General features: G+C 33.5%; 1 protein-coding gene across 3 annotated transcripts in view; it reads left to right on the top strand.

The window, feature by feature from the left end:
• The first annotated feature begins 1,337 nt into the window (after positions 1-1,337).
• Positions 1,338-25,867, top strand: part of LOC106074007 (dynein axonemal assembly factor 8-like) — a 116,464-nt gene continuing 91,934 nt past the window's right edge. The window contains exons 1-20 of one of the 3 annotated variants that reach the window (XM_056011362.1): positions 1,338-1,450; positions 2,708-2,915; positions 3,678-4,458; positions 4,687-4,815; positions 5,774-6,010; positions 6,639-6,719; positions 7,986-8,109; positions 9,253-9,445; positions 9,951-10,105; positions 10,942-11,077; positions 11,343-11,484; positions 11,699-11,940; positions 13,128-13,334; positions 17,936-18,145; positions 19,218-19,508; positions 20,234-20,344; positions 21,296-21,509; positions 22,807-22,992; positions 24,197-24,303; positions 25,394-25,526. In XM_056011362.1, the coding sequence (XP_055867337.1) occupies positions 2,739-2,915; positions 3,678-4,458; positions 4,687-4,815; positions 5,774-6,010; positions 6,639-6,719; positions 7,986-8,109; positions 9,253-9,445; positions 9,951-10,105; positions 10,942-11,077; positions 11,343-11,484; positions 11,699-11,940; positions 13,128-13,334; positions 17,936-18,145; positions 19,218-19,508; positions 20,234-20,344; positions 21,296-21,509; positions 22,807-22,992; positions 24,197-24,303; positions 25,394-25,526 (3,856 nt within the window). In that variant the 5' untranslated portion in view covers positions 1,338-1,450; positions 2,708-2,738. Of the gene's footprint in view, positions 1,451-1,597; positions 1,713-2,013; positions 2,134-2,707; positions 2,916-3,677; positions 4,459-4,686; positions 4,816-5,773; positions 6,011-6,638; positions 6,720-7,985; positions 8,110-9,252; positions 9,446-9,950; positions 10,106-10,941; positions 11,078-11,342; positions 11,485-11,698; positions 11,941-13,127; positions 13,335-17,935; positions 18,146-19,217; positions 19,509-20,233; positions 20,345-21,295; positions 21,510-22,806; positions 22,993-24,196; positions 24,304-25,393; positions 25,527-25,867 lie in introns of those variants that run through there. The other 2 variants (XM_056011364.1, XM_056011361.1) reach the window with 2 other exon arrangements.

Here is a 25,867-nt window from a genome sequence, read left to right as displayed (position 1 = left end):
TGGAAAAAGACTAGGTTCGAATTAACTTCAATAAAAGTTTGTGATATTTTGGACACTTTTTAGCGCGGCAGATTAAATTTTCTAATCTATTCCGTTTGTAGCTTTTTTTTTTATTTATTTACTTGGCAACATTTAGCGTCCTTGATATTATTTATTTATCGTGAAAATCTTTAAATGACACTACCGTGACACTTTAATCTTTTGTTAGCAGTATGAACTACAAAATAAACATTTTTGATACTATTATAATAGCATGATTGAGAAGAGAAGAATAGACTTCAAAGCCATATCCCCAAAGTGGCAAAATAAATAAAAAATCTCATCAGTTGTTTTTTTTTCTTTTTAATCGGATTAGGCCACTATGTTAAAAAAACAACAACACATAATTATTTACTTTAGATTTATACCATATCCTAAAAGCCAATTAGACAATCTTTAAAAATGTTGTAGTTATTCAGCCTCGCTATAGTAGGATTTCTAGGCCTTATGCTCTAATAAAAGGCGTATTAGCTTCTCGCCTTTCAATCTTTTCTTTTTAAACATCTTAGTATTGTATATAGAATCTATATATAGTTAAACCCGAGCCCCTTCTCGTGCAGTTTATTATTATTATATATATATATTTTTAATTTGGATTACTATCAGAATCCTCTCTAAGGGAATACTCATTTTACATTTCCTGCTGCCAAAGAGTAGCCAACATTACCTGCACAGGCCTATATAATCTACGACAGACACGCTTCTACCTATACAAAGTAATACGCATCTCTCTGTAAAAGTGTATTCCGTTTGCTGCTAGATTTATATCTAATTACGCAGTATATAAACTCTAGTTAGCATCACTGTTCCTTAGTGTAGGCTGAATACATTTCTTGAGCATCATTTCATTTCTTATCCACTTATCCATCTCTCTGTCCCTTTCATGGTAGGGGGTGCAGTGACAGTTCGAGTAACCAAATCCACACATTTTGTTTTCCGGTCAGCGGCTGTTCTTAGTAGGATATCAAGAAAGAGGTCGATTGATTCTTCTATATTGTCCAGCCAGCTTTTCTTCATTGTGCCTTGAAGGATGACTTTAGAGCCTTTAGACACAATATGACCAAACTAGCACAGCGTTCGTCTCTTCGCCCTATAATAATCAAAGATATTTAAGGAGAAATGAGAGAAATTCAATCTGACAACCCGTTATATTTACTGAAACCTGCTTCTGCTGAGTAAAGTTGTACATACAATGATACCTCCACATTATGTTTAAACAAATATTTATTTATTTATATCAGTGACATGCTAAAGAGCTCTTTTGTATTATTTTAGTTTGTTAATTACAATCTCGCGAGATGTTCGGGAATGTTGATACGAAGTTTTGCATTGCTTCACAAGATCTAATGCCTTAAAATGTCAATATGTCATGCAGACAGAAGAACAAATAAAAATTTGTTATTTCCATAAAGTATGCGTAAATTAACACACATTATACAAAGTTAAGAATATAAGTCTTCTATGCATTTTATAAAGCACTTAGATTTTATTCACCTAAACAATTATGTTGACGCTCATTTGTTGTTATAATTACCATGGAAATATGATTTTAAAAAGATGAATTTTCTGTAATCTTTTTGGTTAGCGCAAATTTTCTGTATAGACATAGAGAAATTACCTAGATAGATATAATATAATGATATATACAAATATAATACTAATATTATAAATGTGTAAGTCTAGACTCTATATCTAAGTCAATCTAAGTAAATCTTTATCTATACAAGCCAAGATTGAACAATGGTGTTTCACTTTCATCACTACTACTGTACTACTACTACTAGTCTAGATTTAGATTCACTAGTCACTAGATGATAGATCCTACTCTTAGAGACTAGACTTGTCACTTGACTAGAGTAGATTATTAGATATTACTTATTAGATAAGTAGATTTAAAAAAACATTCGAGATTTCATCTACTCTACCTCTAGACTAGAGTTTTAGAGTGAATGCACTGAATACTTTAGTTTAAATTAGTTAGTCAAAGTTTAGTCTAAGTCGTCTAATAGATATCTTCTAGAGTCTAGAATAGTCTAGATCTAGAGTCTAGCATTAACTTAACTATTAGATCTATATGCATAGCCAGAGAACCAGGTAAGTAGGCCTAGATTCTAGGCTAAATGCCTAGATTGAAATCTAGATCTAGCATATATTTGAATTTTGATAGATCAGTGTTACTCAAACTTGTGTGTTTAGCTGCTTCTTTTTCTGCTTTTCTTTGTATGTATAAATTCTAGATCTATAGACTATAGTACTAGATCTATATAAATTATCATAGATATTTTATATTATAATATATTTACAACATGTTTGAAATCTCCAATGATAATGAATGTTAATTATGAACTAAATCTAGATCTAGTCCTTTTCTAAGACATTTTTTTTTGGAAATAGTGTTTCGTAGATCATTTTAAAGTGTTTTGAATAGATCTAAAAGAATCTTGGTTCTTTCTGGAAATACTGATAGTCACTTTGTAACCATTTTGGTGTTGTGGTTGTTTTTCATGTTTCTAAGACTTTAAGTGGAGGTTGGATATTGTGTCTATGTAGGCAAAATGAAATTGTTTTTCGAAATACTATTTACCTTTTAGGTGTCGGTTTTATACATTTTTAATAGCTTTTAACATGTCTTATTGCAAATTGGTTTATGTTAAATATTTCTTTCCAGTTTGTCAAAAAGAGGCAGGCAACGTAACATTATGGATCTAGATCTAAGTGATGGAAGTAGTGATGGGGATGAAGACCAATTTTCACAATTTAGATTCACTAGTTTGGAGAACATATCAACGTCTGTAAATATTCTCAAGCCACAAATTGATAAAATATTTTCAGAAGTTCAGAAAAATCTGCCAACTATAGATTTTTATTCATCTGATGTAAGTTGTTTTGTCCATTAATAGCTAAAAGAAAAAAAAAAAGGTGTTTTAAGTTCATGTTATCCCTTATTTATTATTAATCTATGGCCTTCCTGATTCATAGTGGACCACTGCAGGGCCTTGTCTGATTTTAGTATAGAAATTCTAATGTCCTAATGGAATCAGCTCTGGATATCCCACCCTAGTCCTTGATATTATTTTCCAAACTTTTTATTCTCCTCCTCACTTAATCAGTGAAGCACCATGACTTTGTACAGTTGTATTTGTAAAAAGTAAAGAGTAAAGTTCCCCTTTCATACCTTGCGATCTATAGGGCAGATGATGTAAAGGTCATCTGTTTCTGTGTCCTAGTTAACAAGGGTGTCATGTGGCCAGCACAACAACTAACCACCTTTACTTTTCCTCAACTAATGTGAGGTACCCATTAGAACTAGGTAGACTGAGAGGCACCAAAAGATCCCAAAGTTAAAAATCCAGTCTTCACCAGGATTCAAACCCGGGACCACCGGTTCAGAAGCCAAGTGCTTTATCACTCAGTCACTCTGCCTCCGCATTGTATTTGCATGACCTGAGAGACATTTGTGACAATACCATCTATGTAAATAATATTTTAAAAAAATGCTTTTAGAAATGAGTCACAAATGTCAACCCTAAATTTTGTTTCTTTAAGATTTTGATGTTCTAGTTTGAAATATATTCATCCAAAACTATTAACTATTTTAAAAGATATACAGGTATAAAATACACCATTTACAATCACAGGTGTCATCTGATAATGATGAGCCAATCTTTTTCCACCAAAACCTGAAAGTCAGTGAGCTCAATTCATTATTTGATGATGACAAAGATCTGGACACATCTCTAAGCCAGGGAGACAACCACCAAAGTTCACCAAGACAAGAGGAGAACCAAGGAACATTGCTCAGTCAAGGGGACGGCCCTCAGATAAGTCAAGTGCAAGTCAAACATTCCTCCAGTGCAGATAAAAACCACAAAGCTGAGGTCTCCACTTCTGTGGCCCTCAGCTCTGACCTTGCAGAGTATGATAATGATCTGGCTGCATTGCTTAGCCAGTCAACATATCCTACCGATGAAGAAATTGAAAGCTGGCGCTCACTGGCCAAGAGTATGGAAGAGAGTGAGCTGGAGCTGGAAATGTGTGAGGAAATTGATTACCAAAGGTCCAGAACTCTTGGACACTTTTCGTTCCCTCCAAAGGCTTCAGTATCTCTTAATAGTGGGACTAATCGAAACCAAGACATAGACTATAAAGCTGAAAGCAAAGTTCATCCATTTAACATGGGCATGGACCATGAGGCTGAAATAAGTTTTATTTCAGAAGATGAGAAGAAATACAAGAGTGCACTGTCAAAGCAAGTGGTCAAACTCAAAGAGCATCTTGAAAAGAAGCTGCAGCATGCAGACGCTAGGAGGAGAAAGTTGAAAGAAGAAGTCAAAAAGAAAGACAAAGAGATAGTATCAAAGTTCACGCCACAGGAGCCCACAATGTTGTCCATGAGAATGCTTGAGGAGCTGGACTTAGGTAAGTGACAAACATTGATAACATAATTAGTCAGGCTGATTTTCATGTGCTTGTCATAATTTTATTTTACAATTTGAGATAAATATGTTAGCTTTTGATTCTGGGAACCACAAACTTAAAGCAGCAACATGTCTAAAGGATTTTTATATTGCTTCTTAAGACAAATCTGAGCTGCATTTTCTAACTTGAGATTCTAAGAAATGTATGTTTTATTTCTTCTATTCTAAGATACCATTCTAAATGCTGCCAATGAAGAGAATATTCCTGTCACAAGCTTACGTCTAGTTGGCACTCCTGCCCCATCGCAGATGCCCAAAGATGTAAATGAGGTTGATAACGTTAAAAAGAGAACTAATGGTCAGTATTTATTTTTAACAAGTTTGAAATAGAATTTTTACAAATATTTGTTATCTGTAATTTTGTTTTTTAAATCACTTTTATATAGCAAATCTTTTTTTTTGATATAGCAACATCAGTGCACTATGGTTTAATCTTTTTTGTGAACATATGGGAAAAGGGAATATCTGGGAGAAGGTTTCCAAGCTTCCTTTATGTACTCAGAATGTACAAACTCGAGCCAAGAAGATTTTGCCAATCAGCCACACATCTTATTTCCCTGAAAAAATAGTGGATGTCTGCCTGATCATGTGCTATGTGTTTCAGACTGTTGTCTTAATGGTCCTGGGTTTAAACCCTGCAGGCTGACATCCTCGGCCATCCTGCAGGAGGTTTGGGCCAGGATGTAATAATCTTCATTTCTGAAGGAACATCCGAAACATGCAAGTTTATGATGTAGGAGAAAAGAGGCAATTTTTTTTTTGTATCCTTTGGAGCTATAACTGGATCTAATTACTTTGTTTAGCTGGTGAAAAAAAACAACTTAATCAGCTCCATAAATGCCAATGTTATGTAAGGCATTCTATCTGTTTCTTTTGTTGAATAATATTTAAGTGTAGGATTCATTAAATAATGGGTAAATGTTACACCTTTTAAACTCTTTCTCTCCTAATTGACGATGCCAACGTTAATTTGACTCCCATTGTACTAAATTGGTTTTTGGATTTATAAACTTTAATTTGTGTTGTGTAAAAAAAAAAAGCATGCATTCTCTTATAATTCAATACCAAATATAACATTTCCTGAAAACAAACAAAAAAAGTTATTGAAGCTTAATCATAACAGGATAGTGAAATACAAAAGAGCAAAACGAATAATACTATCGGAAGGAGAAGAATAATTACGAAGAGAAAGAGTTAAGAAATACTTTGATTATCTTCTTCACTGACATTTTAAAATAATTTTTGTTCAAACTTAGATCCAACAGAAGAACTTACAATGATACAAAAACTAGCACAGCTGTCCATGCGCCAAAGTGGCTGTGATTTGACTGCTGTGACATCGATTGATCCACATACAGGTGCAGCCATCAACTCTGATAAAGAAAGATTAATAGATGCTTCAGAGGAAACTGCTTCTCAACCACCTGGGACTCATATGAGAAAAGATACTGCTGCACTAATACATATTTCTGACTCTAGTTCACAGACTTCTGGTTAGTATTTTAGTCTCTATAGTTGCTAAAGTGAAAAGAAATGATGACATAACTTTCTGAAAAAATCAACATGTATGTCATCAACTCAGACACAAAAAATGGGGCTTTATTTGTAAGAAAAGGATTTGCTTTTGTGCAATGTACTTAAGATTCAACCCCGCTTTAGTTTGTAGCTGATGGAGGCCTCATGGCCTTTGTTTTTTTGGTTGTCAGGGTTACATATATGGATATTATTCCCTACAGTTTGGAAGGATATAAAGGCAAAGATGGATTGATTTTTAAACCATCATTTTATCAGACGTTAACAAATGTCATGTCACTAAGCATCTACTTAATGATAATAATCCCTCAAGGAACACTGTTAGAATGATTGCAATGAAATTTGTTTTCATTTAACAAACGTGTTTCTTGGATTTAGCTCATGATTTCAATAATAATGTCAATTTTGTTTTTTTTTAACCAAAAAAAAATTTACAAGCCATAAACAAAAATAACATTGTGTAGATGACATTTTTTTTTATTTTTCAATTCTTGTAAACAATAGAATCGTAACTAGAATGTGAACATTTATTTTTAGTTACACTTGTCTTAAATTATAAACTTAGTGAATCAAAATTTGTCTCGACAGATATAAAACTAGCCAGTTCAGGAACAAATACAGCCACAAGAGTTGACAGAGCTAAAATTTTATATGGTCGTCTGAAGAATGGTAATATTGTTTTTTGTTTTCTATTTTTTTTTATGTTTTAGCTTTTCCACAAATACATTTGGATTAAACATTTTGTAATTGAGTAGCATCAAAAGTAGTGACTGTTTTAACCTCAAGACAATGTCGATAGCCTACTTTTGAAACAGGTATTGCTTATATAGTATTAATTTGTTACAAAGCTTATATCAACTCTGTCTGTCTGGTAGACATTTTTGAACACATTATCTCTCCCACTTCCCACTCTCTCGGATCAAGTTGAAACTTTGCACAAGTATTCATTGTTTCTAACAAAACATGAATCAATTTTTTAAAAAATTAACCAAAGAAAAGTAAATTTTATAGTATTGAGGAATATGGCTGTAAATTTGGAGTTCTTCACCTTAGATAAGCTTTGTTAGTTAAAAAAGTATTTTTTTTTTATTTTTGCTAACTGCTTGTTAAAACTTTAGTGCTCCTGCTTATTAGGAGATCAAAATTTTAAGCCCAAGAACTTTTTATTTTATATTCTCACCTTTTGCCTGGTAGTTAAGAATAATTATAGCTTTTATATAGCACTACTTTCATGCTTATAGCATGCTCAGAGTGCTATGTTCCAATCTCATTTGTGCACCAGTGGGGGGAGGGGATATCTGGGAGAAGGTTTTCCTTGCTGCCTTTAGGCGCTCAGTAAACACAACTCTGCTCAAGTCGGGTGTTGAACCTTGAGCCTTCTTCATAGGTAGCCAAGCCAAGCCAGGTTCAAGCTTACTTGGCCTCTCGACCATGCTTCCCACTAGTTGTGTAAAGTTTATTGTGCAGGAGGCATGATGGCTGATTAGTAAAGATTTTGGCTTCCAAACTGGGGGTTCCTGGTTCAAATCTTGGTGAAGACTTGGATTTTTATTTTCTGAATCTTTGGGCGCCTCTGAGTCCACCCAGCTCTAAATGGGTAACTGACATTAGTTGGGATAATGTAAAGGTGGTCAGTCATTGTGCTGGCCACATGACACCCTCGCTAACTGTAGGCCACAGAAACAGATGACCTTTACATCATCTGCCCTATAGATCACAAGGTCTGAAAGGGGAACTTTTATTGTCCACACAAAAAAGTCAATCCAAATAGTTGCTTTAATACTAATTTATATGCATAGCCTTTTTTTTATGGCTATTTGTCGAAAATGCATAAAATAATGATTAATAAAAATGCAATCTCTAACCATGTTTCCCTTTAAAGTTAGAAAAAAACACGTTTCATGAAAACTATTTTTTGGTTTGACCATTCAACAGAGAAAAGAGATACAGAGCCGCCAACAATCTTCATAGACTTAAGAGGTTTTGAGAAACATAAAGAAGAAGAGAAACAAGGGCTGATGAAGGTGCAGAGAGTTCTTGGGTTGAGTCAAGATACTCAGTGAGTTAAATAGTTCTTCACTAGTCTGGGCACTTAATTACATTTATGTTGTTGTTCCACTAGTTAAAATTTTCGTTTACAAAGCTTTTATCAACTCAGTCTGTCTGGACATCTGTCTCAATTTTTATGCACGTTATTTCTCCCACTTCCCATTATCTGATCAAGTTAAATCTTTGCACAATTATTCACTGTTTCTAACATAATATGAATCAATCTAAAAATTATCCAGTTCATTAATTAATTTGTAGTAATGAAGTAATTTAGTTTGATATTGATTAAGGGAAATAAATCTTACAGTATTGATATATATGGCTATAAAGTATATAACTGGAAGGAAGATAGGTGGAAACTGGATGGGTATTTCGAAAACGAAAATTTACAATTTGAAAAAAAAATTACTAGCTGATTGGCCACACATTGAAAACTCTGTTTTGACTTATAATTTTTCTGAATTATTTAATCAACTAAAAATTAAATTTGGCTTGAAACATTTCTTCCATGACATTCTTTTGAATGACAAAAGAAAAAAAAGATTTTATTTATTATAACCTCAGTAGGAATTACAACACTCATCTCAAATGTTTTTGCATTCAATTAAGAGTGGAATAGAAAGACGCACATGAACATTTTGCGCTCTGTTTTATATATACCGAGGAACATTAAGTGTAAGCTTCAGTTGTTTTGAAATAAAGTAAATTACTAGACAAGATCTAGATTCTAGATTAAAGGATAGAGCGCATATGAAAGACTTCTTGCTATCGTGAAGCATAGAAGTTATGAGAAATCCTAGACCGTCTTTAGCTTCATAAAGTGTGAATTGATTTTAAAAAAATAATAATTGTATATTACTTGCTAATTTGTTTATTTCCCTGATATTATTAGCAGTGGAGCAGAAATTAAGTCATACATTCTACCAAACTCAGTGCAACTGGTTTAATTAGTTGAGCTAATTGGGAGATAGGTTTAACTTATAATCCCTGTGTCATATGAAAAAGATCAATAGAAAATAAAAGGTTTGGATGCCCCCTCTCATTATGTGTAACATACTTTGGGCTTGTTTAAAAATTAATTATTTTGTTGAGCATCAAAGATAATTATACATTTAGACATGTGTAATAATATTTATTGCCTCCCCTGTTTTAGGGATACAGACAGTTCCAGTGATGAGGAAATGGTTGAGCGCTGCAATTGGCGACAGACAAGGCAGAAACTTAAAGAAGACTTGTCCACCCATGGAGCAGCTGCCACACTGACTAACACTGACAGAGAAAAGCAAAAGACAGGCGTATTTCCAAAACTTGAATATAAAAAACCTCCTAGAGTCATCAATCTCCAGGTACAAAATAAAAATGGTTTGTCACTATTGACCAAATCAAGCTGACAAATAAAAAAAAACAGCAACTTACAATACGTTTGAAAATTTTCAATTTAATGACCATGGAAGCTTCCGATGTAAGAGTTTTTAACAAAGTTTTTTATGGTCTTAATACTGAACCCATCTTTGGAATGTAGTGCATCTACTTTGTTTATTGAAGGTTGAGCTTAGGATTAGAATTTGTTCTTGTTAGTTATTGAGCACATTGAATACACCCCTAAAAGAAACTCAAACATCATCTGAATAATCTGTCAAAGTCAGACAGCCATTTACAACTACAGGACTAAAGCTTTTAATACTGTGTATTTCCTATTTAAGTTTTTATTTTTGTTAATATTAATGAAACTTTTAAGTTTATTTCTAGTCCTGCATGTAAATCAATGACTTAAATTCTGCCAAGCCATTTGGTTTTCCTGACTGTTTTTATTTACCCTATGTTTGTTTGGTTGTTTTTTTTCACTTGCAGGAACACAAAGTCAGTAAAAATTGGAATCAATCTAAGTCATTACAGTCTGTACAAGAGAAGCAAGAGACAGAGAAGCAGGAAGAGGGAGATAACAAGCTTAGAATGGAGAAACTGGAAATGGAGAAAGAGAAACAAAGACTGTTGGAAGAAGCAAGGTAAAAGACAGTCAGATATCTTCTCAATTGGTATCATTTAACCTTCGCTTGTAAAAGACTTTCAAATATCATTTAATCTTCGCTGGCATAGACATTCAGAATGATATACTTTATCTACTTCAAGTATGGGGCACTTAAAAAACCTTTTCTTTAATTTGTAGCCGGAATTATTTTAATCCATAAGTGTTGAGTCCAGAGTAATTATAGAGATTAAGGAACTACTGTAAAGAGTCAGGAGCTAGTTTAGATTCGGTAGAGTCTAAAACTGTTAGTGTAGATTCTGTGTATTGTAATAAATTTTGGAACTAGCTTTATCACTGATTATAAACAGAGAAATAAATCTCATATATATATATCAGACTCTTTTGTTTCCGATATATAAGGTATGCCCTCTGGACTGTCATCTTGATGGTCTTGGGTTCTAATCCTGCCCATCACCATCCCCTGCCATTCTGCATTGAGCTAGAATGGAATAATCTTCAAATCAGAAGAAACATTTGAGACTGAAACATGTCATATAAGAAACAGTGTTCTTGTTAATTAGTTTTTTTCACTTCACTTTCTTTAAAAAAAATTAGATTGAGCAAACTAACTTTTCTTTATCTGAAGAAGAGTGGCACAATTTAAAAAAAAAATGTGCACTTCAGATATCAGCTTTTCCTTAAGTGAGACCTTAAATTTCACATAGATTAATTCTTAGACTGAAAAAATGACTTTAGTTTGAATTGTCAGGTTCTGGACTATCAGTTAAATTAGTGGATTATGAAATTTTGGAAGGGTATTTTCTTTGTAAATGCTGGACTCTAAAGAATTTTGCCTTTTTTTTTTCCTTATAGGAAGCTGAGAGAACAAAAACAAAAAGAGCATGAGCGACGCATGCGGATGAGTCAGCACATATCTGCTGCAAGATCTTTAGCCACAACACTGGGTCGACAGACAGCTGGGGAGAATACTGCTGTACTCTTTGATATGGTTAGTCCAAGAATAAGTTTTTCTGATAACCTAGTGGTAGTACTACAATTAGACAGTCGCATCATTCAGATATATGGAAAACAAGTTGTATAAAATTCATCAATGGAAAGTTTAATATAACGTGAATAAACCTCTAATTATGAAAAACTTTAACACTGTTATTTAATTTAATATACATTAATATTAAATGTTATAAGCATTACAGATACACGTTTCTTGCATGTTGTATGTCTTAGAATATGATTAAATATATATATTATTCCAGGAAGTGTCCTATGAGCCACCTCCTACTACTCTTCCCAGCATTCTCTCTCCAGAACAGGAAACACTTTTGCTCACAGTTCATTTGTCTAGTAATGGGGAGATAATCCAGCATAGAAACAGATCTAATCGTAGTGTAGATACAGGTGAAATATTACTTTTTAATTGTGTAAAATACATTCATTACAATCTGTTTTTAATTATTGAAGCTATCTACTTAGTTATTAGTTTTAAAATTATGATAGCAATTAATATCTAACATATTGTTGTTAGTTTGTTCAATGTCAGTAATGCTACACTGTATGTAGCAATCATTAAAAGAACATCTTATTGTTATTGTCTCGTGTTTTGACCAATCAGGCGAAGGGCTGTCGGCAACCTACACTGCTTTGCTCTCTTGGCTTTTGTCACTTGTCCCACATGACTTCACCTTCCTATCGCCTAGTTTGGCTGACATTACCCCAAAAGATGACGGCCAAAGCTTTTATGTGATCGGACTTCAGCAGATGTGGTTTGAGGAGGAGCTGAAGCTGCATGTGGTGGTCACGCCCTCCAAGAACTTTAACTCTGGACACAGGTTGACGAGATCAAAGAAAGGAAAGGTAATATATTTAAAGTGTCTTGCATTAGTTCTGAAGGCTCTCCCATAATAAAAATCAGAAAAAATTCAAATGTCTAAATATGTTTTAGAAAGACAACAAATTTGATTATGAAGCTTTCTTTCTTTTTTTTTTTTTTTTTAAGAGGGCAGTAATTGAAAAGTGGAAAGGTAAATTTATATTATTTTGATATAATTAATGTAAAATAAGATAAGACTGAAAAGACTATATACTTTCCACAGAGCTTACCCTTTTCAGTGACCAATAGTTGTGATGCATGTATTATGGTTGCCAGAAAGATGGACCATTTTTATTTTTTTCAAAGCTGGTGCTAGGATTCCATTTGGAATTGAGAGAATTGTTTTTCAGTCATGACAAAACAAAAAACAAAGGTCTTATGGGCCATAATGTAAGCAATGTGGATTGTTTACACAGATGTGGGCTCATAGTCTGCTTATCATCCTCTTCTGCCAATCTGCTGGGTTTCATTATCTCCCTTTTCAAAGGAATTCTGAAATGTTTAAGACTGGATGAAATCTAAGACCTCAGAAGAATTTAAGTAAGAAAGTAATAAAGATCTTCCTCTCCTATCATTAAAACATTTGTTACAAATTAGAATCTTAAATAACCCATGTGAAACATTGAGCCTTAGCAAACATTGGTGGCCCATTAATAATTATTTGAAAAATTTATTGATTTATTAAAAAAACAACATAAAAAATACTTTAAAAAAAAAAAAAACCAAGCTTATATAAAGTGTAATGGTATCAGTTAGTTTGGATCAGTCATGTGATTACATTTGTAAAAGATCTAGACTAAAAATAATAACTCTGTGTCATTAGAAGTATCTTTATCAATTGTTGTTGTTTAGTGCAATTTCATGCTTTTAGCATTCTCAATGTCTCTTGTCTGGACCAGTTGGGAAGGGGGGGGGGGGGAGAAAGGGGTATCTGTGTGAATGTTACAGTGATCACTTTTTTTAAACACATTAAAAAAACCAACTTGTTCACTCAGAGCTCAAGCCTCCTCATTCAACTTATTATTTTTACCAGACAGACAAGAGCCTGATAGAATGCACAAATTGTATGACAAATTTCCTTTTGGATAATAAAGATTATTATTATTATTATTAAGCTTTGTAAAAACAGTGTATGTACTGATGTATTTTTTTTTTCATTCTCTCTTGCTAGGATGAGAACAAAGGATGTTCAAAATTTTTCAAATTTATGAACAACCTGCTTCTGACCAACACTGTAGCCACAGTATGTCCATGGCTGGACATGCTCAGCCCAGTGGCCGTACAAAGTGACCAGCCAGAGGAAGGGGAAGCCCCACCATACACATATTCCCCACCACTTCCCAAAATTTCTACCAAACCTTTGTCAACATTTGTACAGGTCAGTTGCATTGAAAAATTATAAAAAAAAAAAATTAGCATTGCATTTATTTAGGCTTTATGGCAGATTTTAGCTGTTAATTGTTTTTTTCTTTTTTTCTAAATTCTACACTATTTAAAAATTGTGTTTAGATTTCAAAGGCTATCTTAGGGATATCAATGGGTGATAAGCTCCACTTATCTTAGGGATATCAATGGGTGATAAGTGTCACGTCCCTAGTGACACCTCATTGTTGAGGACATTGTGCCTATCTCAAATCAGGTCAGCATACCCACGCTTAAATGTCAGAAAGACGCCGATTAAAACTTAGTTCAAGACTACAGCAGGGAAACAAAATTAACATAGGTTAAATTACAAAAACAATTAAAAGGAAAATTAAATGTAAACGGGTCGAGGAGTCAAGGATGGGTATTGAGATGTCATGGTTCTTTATTCTAAAGAAAAATATAAAAGGCGGAGTGTTAGCTTGAGACGAGAGAGAGCGCTAAAAAGTTAGACTTAGTAGTCGCTAGTTTTTAAAGTAAATATTTACTCATTGATCATTTTCACTGAATCCTGTATCTGTTTTATATATCTTTGTACATACATTTATTGTTTCAAGTTCAAGTTTTAAACAATTAAAACTCAAGAAAACATATCAGCACTTTGCTACTTCATTGATTATTAAAGTGTTTGAACTATAATCAAGGCACCTCCGAACCCACATATGTCACAAGCTTATAGCATCAAGATCTGCCAGTTAAATAAACATAATAAACACGTGACATAAGGTGATAAGCTCCACTTATCTTAGTTAGGGATATCAATGGGTGATAAGCTCCACTTATCTTAGGGATATCAATTGGTGATAAGCTCCACTTATCTTAGTCAGGGATATCAATTGGTGATAAGCTCCAATTACCTATAGATACTTCTAAACAGCATGCATTTCTAACAGCCTCTGACAATCAAGTTAAGCATCTGGCTGTTAGTGTAACTTCAGTATTAAGCCCTGGGAAACTGTTTGTTAGTGACAGGTAGAGGAGGGAAGTCAAGAGGTCTGGCTTCATTAAAATCAGATGCTCATCAGACTAGTAAGGCAATTTATCTAGGAGAGGGGTCTCTGAGTTTAAGCCTTCCCTGTCTTGTGATGCTAGGGCTTCCGGAGTCATCTTTAAGAAAAAATCAGGAGTTGGACTCTTGGCATGTGCTTATCAAATATCAATGTTCCCTCCATACACCAGAGCAACTGGGTCATTTGTTCATCTGGTTCTCTCTAGAGGGAAGAAGTCATATATATCTTAGACTTGTTTTTTTATTCTCAATTGAAACTGTCAAGCCTTGACCCAAATTAAAAAGAACCGTGCTGGTGGAGTTACCCTATACCTTGTTCATCTAGCTATTGTTTTCATGTTTTCAAACAAACCTACTAAAGAAGTAACACCAAAATACCTTAAAACCTTAATAATAAATTTTCAAAGCATTAGGAACAAAACAGCAGATTTAGAAATTTTATTAGAATGTGAGAAACCAGACATAATTGCAGGCACAGAAACTTGGCTACATCCTGAAATTTATAATGCAGAAATTTTCAATAGTAATTATGAAATTTTTAGAAAAGATAGGGCTGATAATCATGGAGGAGTTCTTTTAGCAATAAAAAACACTCTTATAGCAGAAGAAATTACCTTACCTAACTCAAAAAATATAGAATCAACATTTTGTAAAATTAATACCACCTCAACATCCCTAATAATAGGCAGCATTTACAGACCACCAAATTCTAGTTTAGAATACATGCAGGAACTATGTAATCAGATTACGACACTTAAAGAGACAAATAAAAATGCAGTTTTTTGGATTATGGGTGATTTCAACCTACCTGATATAAATTGGAAAACACTAACCATAGATAAACACCAAAACCTTAAGGACATAAATGAGCTTTTCATAGAAACTTTACACAACCTAAGTTTAGATCAAATCATTAAAAAGCCAACTAGATTAAACAACACATTAGATCTCTTCTTAACCAACAGACCTGGATTAGTAGTTGATTATGATATTATACCTGGTCTATCAGACCATGAGATCATAAAAATACACAGTCAGATAAAAGCAGTAGCCAATATAAAACCCAAAAGAAAAATCTTACTCTGGAATAAATGTAACCTAACACAACTACACCAAGCTGCATTAAACTTTCAACAAACATTCTTATTAGAAAAAGACATTAACCAACCAGTCGATGACCTCTGGAATTTCATTAAAAACCATCTTAAAAGCATTATAGAAAATCAAATACCAACTAAATACACATCAAACAAAATAAATAAATGCTGGTTTAATAATAGACTAAAGAAGCTTTGTAAACAGAAGGAAAACCTATATAGAAAATTTAAAGAAACTAATGCAGAAAGAGTTTACAAAAAGTATATAAAAATTAAACACTTAACCCAAAAAGTAAGCAGACAGCTGCAGAGTGAATACATAAACAATGTAATATCTAAAGACAACAACAAAAACCTATGGTCATACATTAAGTCTAAGAAAATGGAAACAACAGGCGTAGCGCCATTAAAAGATGAACATAACATAATACATAATGATAATGAAACTAAAGCAAACATTCTAAACAAATACTTTGCATCAGCATTCTCAGCCCCAGGAGACAAAGACATATTACTGAATTTGAACCAAGTAGACAACATAGAAGATATAGTAGTAGAAGAAAATGGAATTCAAAAACTATTAGCCAACACCAAACCAAATAAAGCTTCTGGACCTGATGGTATTCCAGCTAGATTACTCAAAGAACTAAGTAATGAGCTAGCCCCAGTGTTCAAAATACTCTTTCAGGCTTCACTTAACCAGGGCAGAGTACCAAAGGACTGGAAAGAAGCTAATGTCACCCCCCTATTTAAAAAAGGAGAAAAATCTGACCCAGGAAACTACAGACCAGTATCACTTACCAGCATCACATGTAAAATCCTAGAACACATAATATGTAGCAACATCATAAACCACTTAGACAAACATAATGTCCTCACACCATACCAACATGGCTTTAGGAAATATAGATCATGTGAAACACAACTAATAGGACTAATTGATGATTTTTCAAAAGGTTTAGATAATAGTGAACAAATAGATGCTATCTTACTAGATTTTTCTAAGGCTTTTGACAAAGTTCACCACCATAGTTTGCTTAAAAAATTAAAATATTTCGGCATTAATGGTCCACTGCATCAGTGGATTAAAGACTTTCTGATAGGGAGAGAACAAACTGTAATAATAAATGGCTCTAAATCAACACCAATAACAGTAAACTCAGGTGTACCTCAAGGAACAGTCTTGGGTCCACTACTATTTTTAATTTACATAAATGATTTACCAAATTGCATTAGTTCAGGAACAAAAGTCAGATTATTTGCAGACGATTGCATAATATATAGAACAATAAAAACAACACAAGACACAGATATTTTACAAAGAGAATTAGATGAATTACAGAAATGGGAATCAAATTGGAGCATGTCTTTCCACCCAGAAAAATGTCAGTTGTTAAGAGTAACAAAAAAACTAAAACAAATTAATTCCACTTATCTTATTCATGGCAAACCAGTAACACAGACTAAAAACGCAAAATACCTAGGTGTTATAATAAATGAAAAACTGTCATGGAATCCACATATTGATGAAACTACAAAAAAATCAAACAAAGCATTAGGATTTATTAAAAGAAATTTCTATAAATCAAATAAGAACATAAAACTAAAATGTTATTTAACCTTGGTTAGGCCAATAATAGAATATGCATCCTCTGTTTGGGACCCCTCAACTCAAGAAAACATTAAGAAACTAGAACAGACACAAAATAGAGCAGTGCGATTCATAACAAACGAATATTCACATTTGACTAGAGTAACACCTTTAGTAAAATCACTAAATTTAGAAAGCCTTCAGGACAGAAGGCTCAAAAGTAAAGTAGCAATAATACATAAAACACTGAACCATAATCTTCAAATACAAAAACAAAATTTAATAAAATACTCTGAAAGACACAAAGATAAAGGCACATTCCTCGTCCCATATGCTAGGACAAATTTGTACAAATACTCCTTCTTCCCTAGTGCTATTAGAGCATGGAATGGGTTGCCTGAGCTAGCCAGGAAAACCAGTGACTTGGCAGAATTTAAGTCATTGGTTAATATGCATGACTAAATGCATGACGCGTAGGACGTAATCATCTTCTTTTTTGAAGTAACGTCTGTATTATATAAGATAAGATAAGATGTGACCTATAGACCTATTGGAGTGACCTATAGACCTATTGCAGTGACCTGTTGACCTATTGCAGTGACCTATAGACATATCATAGTGACCTATAGACCTATTGCAGTGACCTGTAGACCTATTGCAGTGACCTATAGACATATCATAGTGACCTATAGACCTATTGCAGTGACCCATAGACCTATTGCAGTGACCAATAGACCTATTGCAGTCGCCTATAGACCTATTGCAGTGACATATAGACCTATTACAGTGACATATAGACCTATTTAAATTTAGAATTACAAACACCAAACTAATCAATATTTAATTCTCTCTTCATTAAGATTAACCCAGATTCTCAAGCTGCCAAAAAGATCTTTAACATTCCAGTTGGGTTCTGCTGGCAGACAGTAGATAATGATGAAACCTGGTGTGACATGGAGTGCCATGATGACAGCATCAATTATGAGACACAGAACACAATGTCATTGATCTATAAAAAAATCTTTCAGGATCCTCTTGCAATGATGTCTATACTCAACAGAGCTTCCCAGGTTTTTTTTTTTTACAAAGCTAAATTATTATTTATATTTACATAATTGTCTTTGGATTTAAAAGCTAGCTAAGTGGTTAAATGCTTGGCTTTCATAAAGTAGGATGGGGTCTTGGGTTTGAATACTTGTTAAGACTGGGATTTTGAATTTTGAAACTTTTAGGACACCTGTGAATCTATCCCTCTAATGGGTACGAAACATTTTAGGTTGAGAAAGTTAAGGCGATTGGTCATTGTGCTGGCTACATGACACCCTCATTAACCATCAGCCATTGAAACAGCTGACCTAAACACAGGGCCGGCCTTAGGCCACTGCATTCTATGCAGCCGCAGTAGGCCCCACACTTAAATAGGCCCCGCGCTAATTCCAGGTGTTCTAGGTGTAAACGATTAAATTAAATCATTATAACTTATATAATAACAGGGTTTCAGCTGCCTCTTGATTTTCCAGGGCCTTCTGGAAATTTCCTGAAATTGCAAAGTATAAAAAAAAGTCCTGGAAATCTCCTGAAATTATTAAAATCTTATGAAAACTCATAAAAATCTCATAAAAAATTGACAAAATGGTCATTTTGGCATGCCATTTGTATGTGCAATAAAAAACCCCTGCATTATCAACTTTCATTTGATAAAAATTTATTGCAAAGACGAATGTATTTTCTAATACAAAATCTGAACTTTGACATTATGCTTATCCCTACCCAGACTGGGCCAGTTCCATCCATTTCGCACAGTGCCTCACAATTGTTAGGACCAGCCCTGCCTGTACATCACCTGTCCCACGGATCGCAAGATCTTTAGGGGGACTTAACTTTACATGTCACTTGATAAAATCAAGTTTATACAATTAATTTTCATTAATATAGAAAAAAATAAATATTTACTAGTATTAAATATATATACTTGCACTGTTGAAGGTTAAAAGAATTATTAAATTTTAAAAATTGGAAATCTCATCTCATATTATTTCATGTTGCATTTTGAGTCTTATTTATATAATGGACAAGAGTAATATTGCTTTTCATGATTTTTTTCTTCATGCATTCTAAATGGATTTAATATTAAATATTTAGGAAGGACTAGACCTGGCTGGACTTCGACTACTTTACCCTTCAGCTGAACAAATGAAACTTCAAGGCTCTGAGTTGGCATCTTCAGACTTGGATAATCTAAACCAAATAGGCCCAGTGCTAGCCATGGCTCTCAGAGGAACATTTGCCAGGACCATCTGGCTAGACTCTGTAGGTCCCTCTGACCCAGAGCTTGCTCGTCGCACGGATCCCAATTCTCTGTGTGCCCTGTACGGAGGGGACAGTAAAGAGAAAACCTTGCTGTTCTGCCCTAGAAATCTATCCAGAGTGCAGGTAGCGTCTGCTTACACATTCTCAATTCAAGTAACTAGATCTCATTACAAAATAAAATAATTAATTTAAAAATTAATAACTTAAAAAGTACTTCCGCATACAATTTAATTATGGAATTTCTTTCTAGCTTTAAGTAAAATAGGAAGTAGTATGAGGTATTCATTAGATTGATGATGATTTTGCATTGTATTTTTATGTATGTTATTAATTATATAGACTAATAATGATAATAATATATCTTTGTTACCCTTGATAAAATTGGACAAAAAATTGTCAAAAAATTGTGTATTAAACATAAAAAAAAAACATGGTAAAAGTTGCAAAAAAAAAAAATACATTCATACCAGAGTCTATCTGAAACATTAAACATGAAGTTTGCATCTGAAAATTGTATTGGATTCAATGACTTCATTGGCAAGATTCTTGTGTCTTTTTGTTTCACATTTTTGAAATTAGATTTAAATGTGCATTCATGTAATTATCCAATACTAACAAAATAAATTAGTAGATATATTTTTTATTCTGTTTCCTCAGAGATCATCTCAAAATACAATAGGAGAACCAATATTTTCCTGACTAATAATATATCCATATGCTTTAGGCTGTCATCATATCATTAGAGAAAAATGGTGGTTATTGAGAGAGAGATCATTTTGTTGATTTTTTTCATTAAAATTTGTTTCTACTTACTGCATAAACTTGTTTTCATTTTCATGTTTCTGCAGAGTGAACTCAGCCGATGGTTCGGAGGTCACATCTCAAAGGACACAGTGACCTTAGACGTTGGAATTCCTTACTTGAAACGAGAGGAAAATAAAGGAAAGAAAGGGCGAAAGGTTCTTATAGAATAAACTTTATTTTTTTCATACTTGTATCCTGTATTCACTTTTGGCTTATTATATGTAAGGGATGTGTTGGCCTAGTGGTAAAGGGCTTAGCTTATGAACTTAGGGGTTCACAAGTTCAAATCTCAATGAAAGTTGCAATTTTTGTTAAGTTCTGATTCAGATGAAGACTTCTCTGGTTTCCAGTGGTGTGTATATGACTTTAGTAAAGGAAAGTAAAGGTGGGTGGTTATTGTGCGGCCACATGACAACCTTGTTATTTATCAGCCATAGAAACAGATGAGTTTTTCATCAACTTTTTGTTTATTAAAACATTGTCCATGATAAGATTTTGAGGTTGAGTTTTCTTTTAGCCACCCCCTATCACCGCTTTCCAGCATTCTCTCTCTAAAACTGGAAGTACTTTAGCTCACAGTTCTCTTAAGACTTTCAATTTGATTCTAGTGTTTCCATGGTGACAATCACTTTGTTGTGGGTTTTAATTTTGGGATTTTAGGACATTCCCTCCTACTAGATTAATTTTAAAAATAAAAAGGAAAGTTCCCCTTTCAGACCATGCTGTGTATAGGGCAGATGATGTTAAGGTCATCGGTTTCTGTGGCCAATGGTTAATGAGCAGGGTGTCATATGATCAGCAACTTAAGAGTCAGATACCCATTCGAGCTGGATGGACTCAGGGGCGCTCTGAAAATACAAAAGTTCAAAATTCCTGTCATCACTGAGATTTGAACACAGGACCGCAGGTTCGGGAGCCAAGTGCTTAACCACTCATCCACCACCCCCCATTAAATTAATTACTATTTTATATATTTTTTGTTGGCCACTCTTTTACCGTTGGCTATACTTAAGTCTTTTTCACAGACCTCATTGTCGCATTGGTCTTCTTACCTTTTTATTTCAATGCAGTATTTAGTCTAATGCACTATGTCGCCATATCAACAGCACAACTCAGTAGAGAAAAGTGTTGGGCCTATGTCCACTCAGCGCCCTCCTGCTTCCTTGACTGCCACCTGCAAAGGGGACATCATTCTTATCCTGTCACCCCTGGTACCCATCAGCTACACAGGTGTGCTCATGAGCACAGCGCAGCGGAGAGGTTTTCAGATGCGAGGAGTGAAGCGGATCTGTATGTCTGTAAAGATGGCTGGTAGCCTTGGTGAGTCTCTAAAATTTGTTTAATAGTTTTGGTCAGTGCTTTGATTTACTAGTCCACCGAACTGTAAAATATGAATATATGAATAGTGTTATGGCACGATTAGGAATTAGTTATTTGTTTTGGAATTAGGGGGAAGTTTTTACTTAGTGGCGATGACGTGATAGATCTTTAAAAAGACAGAACAAAATAGGAGTCAACTTAAACAAGACGCTTTCTTAACAACGTAGCAATTAGGAGCATTTTATAAACGGCTAGAAGTAGATGACATTCAACGGTTCCCTTCATGATTATAATTAAACGTGTTTAATGTTCAACACCAGAGTCGACTACCTCTATTGATTGTTCGGCCTTTTGCCAGTGTTATCAGTTCCAGCATTAGGTTCAGTGTTACCTCCATTAGAGTTTGTTTGTATTCGACACCTCGGAAGCGCTTAACAATAGTCTTAACAAAACAAATAGACAGAATAAGTATAGGGTTATAAGTTATCTGTATTGTAGCAAACCGGGGGACAATAGCTATGCTTGCCCTGGATGTGGCAAAATATGTAGGTAACAGCTGGGGCTGCGTAGTCACTGGAAATACTGCATTCCTCATTAATCTTCGGACTCAAAGACAAGCCTCATTATTATTGTAGCAGCAAAGTTAAAAGACCTTAAATGTTTTGAACACATCAAATTATTTTTATAACATGATATAAATATGAAAGTTAATTTAAATATTAGTATTAGTATAGAGTTGTTGTTTTTTAATTAATCATTTTGACAGTAAAGAACATTTTTTCTGGGAATACAAAAATCCACATGGTTTCATCTTTTTTTAAAAAACAAATTTGATGTTTTATTTTGTCTTGAAATCACGCCATCGTCTTTGGTCAAACTTTGTCACGTTATCTCATATTTATATATTTTTATAACTTAAACAAAACTCATCATGTAACATAGTAAGGTAGTGACAAATATTGCCTTTTTTTCATAATACAACCTGGCTAGGACTAATGTATACCAAAAGTCTTCAAGTTGTACTGAAGAAAAAAAAATAATAAAAAAGCCCATTAAAAGCTTAAAAATAAATATATAAATTTCTTGAAACTGATCATAGCCATAGCCATAGTTCTAGTTGTAGCCTCTAAGCCATTTTGAAAATTAGTATGAGTATTTAATATTTTCAGTTTCACCATAACTAAGTTTTGATCTACATTGTATTCACCAAAGCTATAGCATGGACATGTCCATCCTGCACACTATTGTAATTTACTGTTAATTATTAAATGAATGTCCAAATGTTTTGTCTACACAGGGATTGTGTCTGCCAGACAATCTTACTTCTGTCCTGGTGCATGCGATGATGACCTAAGTGACAAGAGACCACAGCGAGCCATTGCACCTTGCACAGTTCTTATACTGCGTAAGGAGAATGCTTCTCACAATGCTCCAAGTCTTATAGAAGCTTTCATGGTGCAGCTGACCTTGGCTGGTCTTTTAGGTCAGTATTTTAATAAATTTAAGGGAAGCAACTCAACAGGGGTTAACAGTAAAAGATAGATGGCTGTTTATTTACAGGTGACGTTTATAGACACCACTAAGAAAGATAGCAGTCTTGGTTTTCAGATCTTGATTACAAGGTTCATTGTCACCACCTGTACCCTCTCTATCACCACTACCATAGGTCTTGGTCAGTGTCACTATCCTCTCTTGTCTCATCCCAAACCACCTGGAATGTCTTCCATTGTTTCTCTGATATCTTCCTGTCCAGACAACCCCACAGAGCACCTCAACTGTTCCTCACCTTGCTGACCTAATCTCTGGCAGTGATCCTTTTATTAACCTTAGGCAGATCAAACTAGAGTCCAAGAGGTTCTGTTTCTCCTGGTGGGATTAAACTGTCTCTTCTTTCTCATCTAAACAGTCCATCCTTATTCAGTAAATGAATAGTGCACACCAAAAGCGCCTTGCAGGTCAGAGTTACAACAGTATTAACATTTTCATATTAAGTCAATTAGAACCGATTTTATCATCTTATATTGGTAAAACTAACATTTGACCACTCATCCTTGGAAAATTGGAAAATACTAAAACTACTTTATCAAAAGACAATAGCTAAACCACTAACTGAAAACAATTGGCCATAGGGCTTGGTTAACATAAAAAAAAAACTCTTTAAAAACATAAAGTCCTTGAAGGAGATATAAAAAAGAAGCTGTTCCTGTTTTCTGTGGTAGCGAGTGTTATGGTGCAACCCCTATACCAGCTGCCTTAACTTTCCATAGCAAATGTAAGACAACCTATAGAGATGGCTGATATATTGAAATCTTCACTGACAAAAGTTGAGAAAGAAGGACCACAAGACATCATGTGGAATTATATTTTTATGAAAATTTTGAGTAGTTGGTTTGGTTTAATACAGGTAAAATTCAATTTTCTTCTCCCTCCTGGAATTAATGGTAAATATTAAATAATGCTTGACCTTTTTCAGTTATAATTATTGGGGTCTATTTTATCACATAGTAGGTTTATACCTTTGATCAGCTTTGAAATATAAATATGTATCAAAATCTTTATAAGCATCAATATAAATCCTTTTAAATATCTATATTAATATTATTAGGACTATTTCTTTAACATCACTTTTTTTTTTATTTGCTTTGGTTGAAGAAATAAATTGATTTAAAACCTTTTGCTTTTTTAAGGCTGTGTTCAGACGAGAGTTGATGAACCTTTAACCTCTCAGCATTTGTTTCATACTATCGCCTACAGTGATACTTCACTGACCGTTCTGGGGGGAAATTTTTCCAAAGTAAGTACTAATTGTCTCACTTGTAGCCTGATACAAGGCTGAGTACCAAGAGTCATAACCCTGATCTGGCAGATGTAGATAATTACTTTAAACCCACAGCTCTTCCTTTCGGTAGTAAACTTAATGGTCCAACTCATAATATTTTAAATTTTGGTTATTCTGATTTCAGATTTTTTATAAAAATGTTTATATAGTTAAACTATAAAATAAAAAAAAAACAAAGCTTATGATTAAGCATACTTGTATCATTCAGTCATGTAATTAAATTTGTAATAGATCTGAACTAACAATAAAAAAAAGTATTTATAAAGATAAAAAAAAAGGAAGAACAATCTAAATTTAAACTCATGGCTCAAGCCTTCTCAGACTTCTCAAGCCAACATGGTAACCACTCTGCTATGGACATGGAAGTTTGTATAGCTATACATTGTTTCTATAGTCTTGTCCTATTTTTCAGGTTTGTGTTCACTAAGACTCAGACGACAACCTATAAAGGGGACTAATTCAGTTTATACCACAACTTTAGTCAATTACTATTTCTTTCCCTTGTTTGAGATACCAAACAAAATAATTTTTTACCAATAGTTAATTAACTAATTGGTTAATTTTTTTTTTATTGATTCTTATGTTGTCACGCAAAAGAAATAATTGTGCCAAATCTCAGCTTGATCTGAGATTAGGCATGGGAGAACTAATGTGTAAAAACTTTTTATCAGATAGACAGACAGATTGAGTTGATATAATCTTTGTAATTATTGAATTGTTTACTGTACAAGTTGTTGGTAACATCCTCACCTTGTATAAACCTTTTTCTTCTTCATATAAAATACAGAAGGTACTTTAAAAAAGAAGATGATTACCTTAAATCTAAAAAGTGATAGTACTTTTTACTTTCTGTTCCTATCAGTAGAAATTTTATATAGATAAATCTAGTTATATGAATGGTATTTTATTTTGACCTAATATATTGTGATTAAATATTTGCAAATTAAAAACTATAACTTGCTAATTTTAATTTTACATTAATTAAATCAATTTAATACTATATATTTGTGCAGAAAATATATATTTGTATCTCCTCACTATGTAGTGTCCAGATTATGATCCAAATTATCAACTTCCTGGCTCAACCATCAACCAAAAAGTTGACAAAGCCTTGGAGCAGACAGCAGTTGTTGTGTTGCTGGGTCATGATTTGTTGAAAAGATCAGGCCTGGAAGTAGGTCAGTATAGATCTTTTAAAATTTAATTCTGTTCATTAAAAATATATTTATAACTGGCTTGAAATAATTTATCATCAAACTTTTCAAGGGGAATATTTATGAAATATAATAATGCATTATGTACTGCCTAGTTTAAGGATGTCTCTTGCCTAAAAAGTTTCATAAAATTTTTGGTTTTGTTTGGAAATTCAAACTCAATTCTTTTAAATTTTGAAAAATAGTTAGCTTTCTTTTTATTATCACAATGAAATAATTTCATTCAAATTTTTGCTTTATTCTTTGAGTTTTACATTCCATTATATTGAATGGTTGACTTTGACGGTCAACCCTTAGGAGAAATC

The sequence above is a fragment of the Biomphalaria glabrata genome, chromosome 14 (genome assembly GCF_947242115.1).
Source record: "Biomphalaria glabrata chromosome 14, xgBioGlab47.1, whole genome shotgun sequence".
NCBI classification, from domain to species: Eukaryota; Metazoa; Mollusca; class Gastropoda; family Planorbidae; genus Biomphalaria; species Biomphalaria glabrata.
This window is presented reverse-complemented; position numbering and strand designations above follow the sequence as displayed.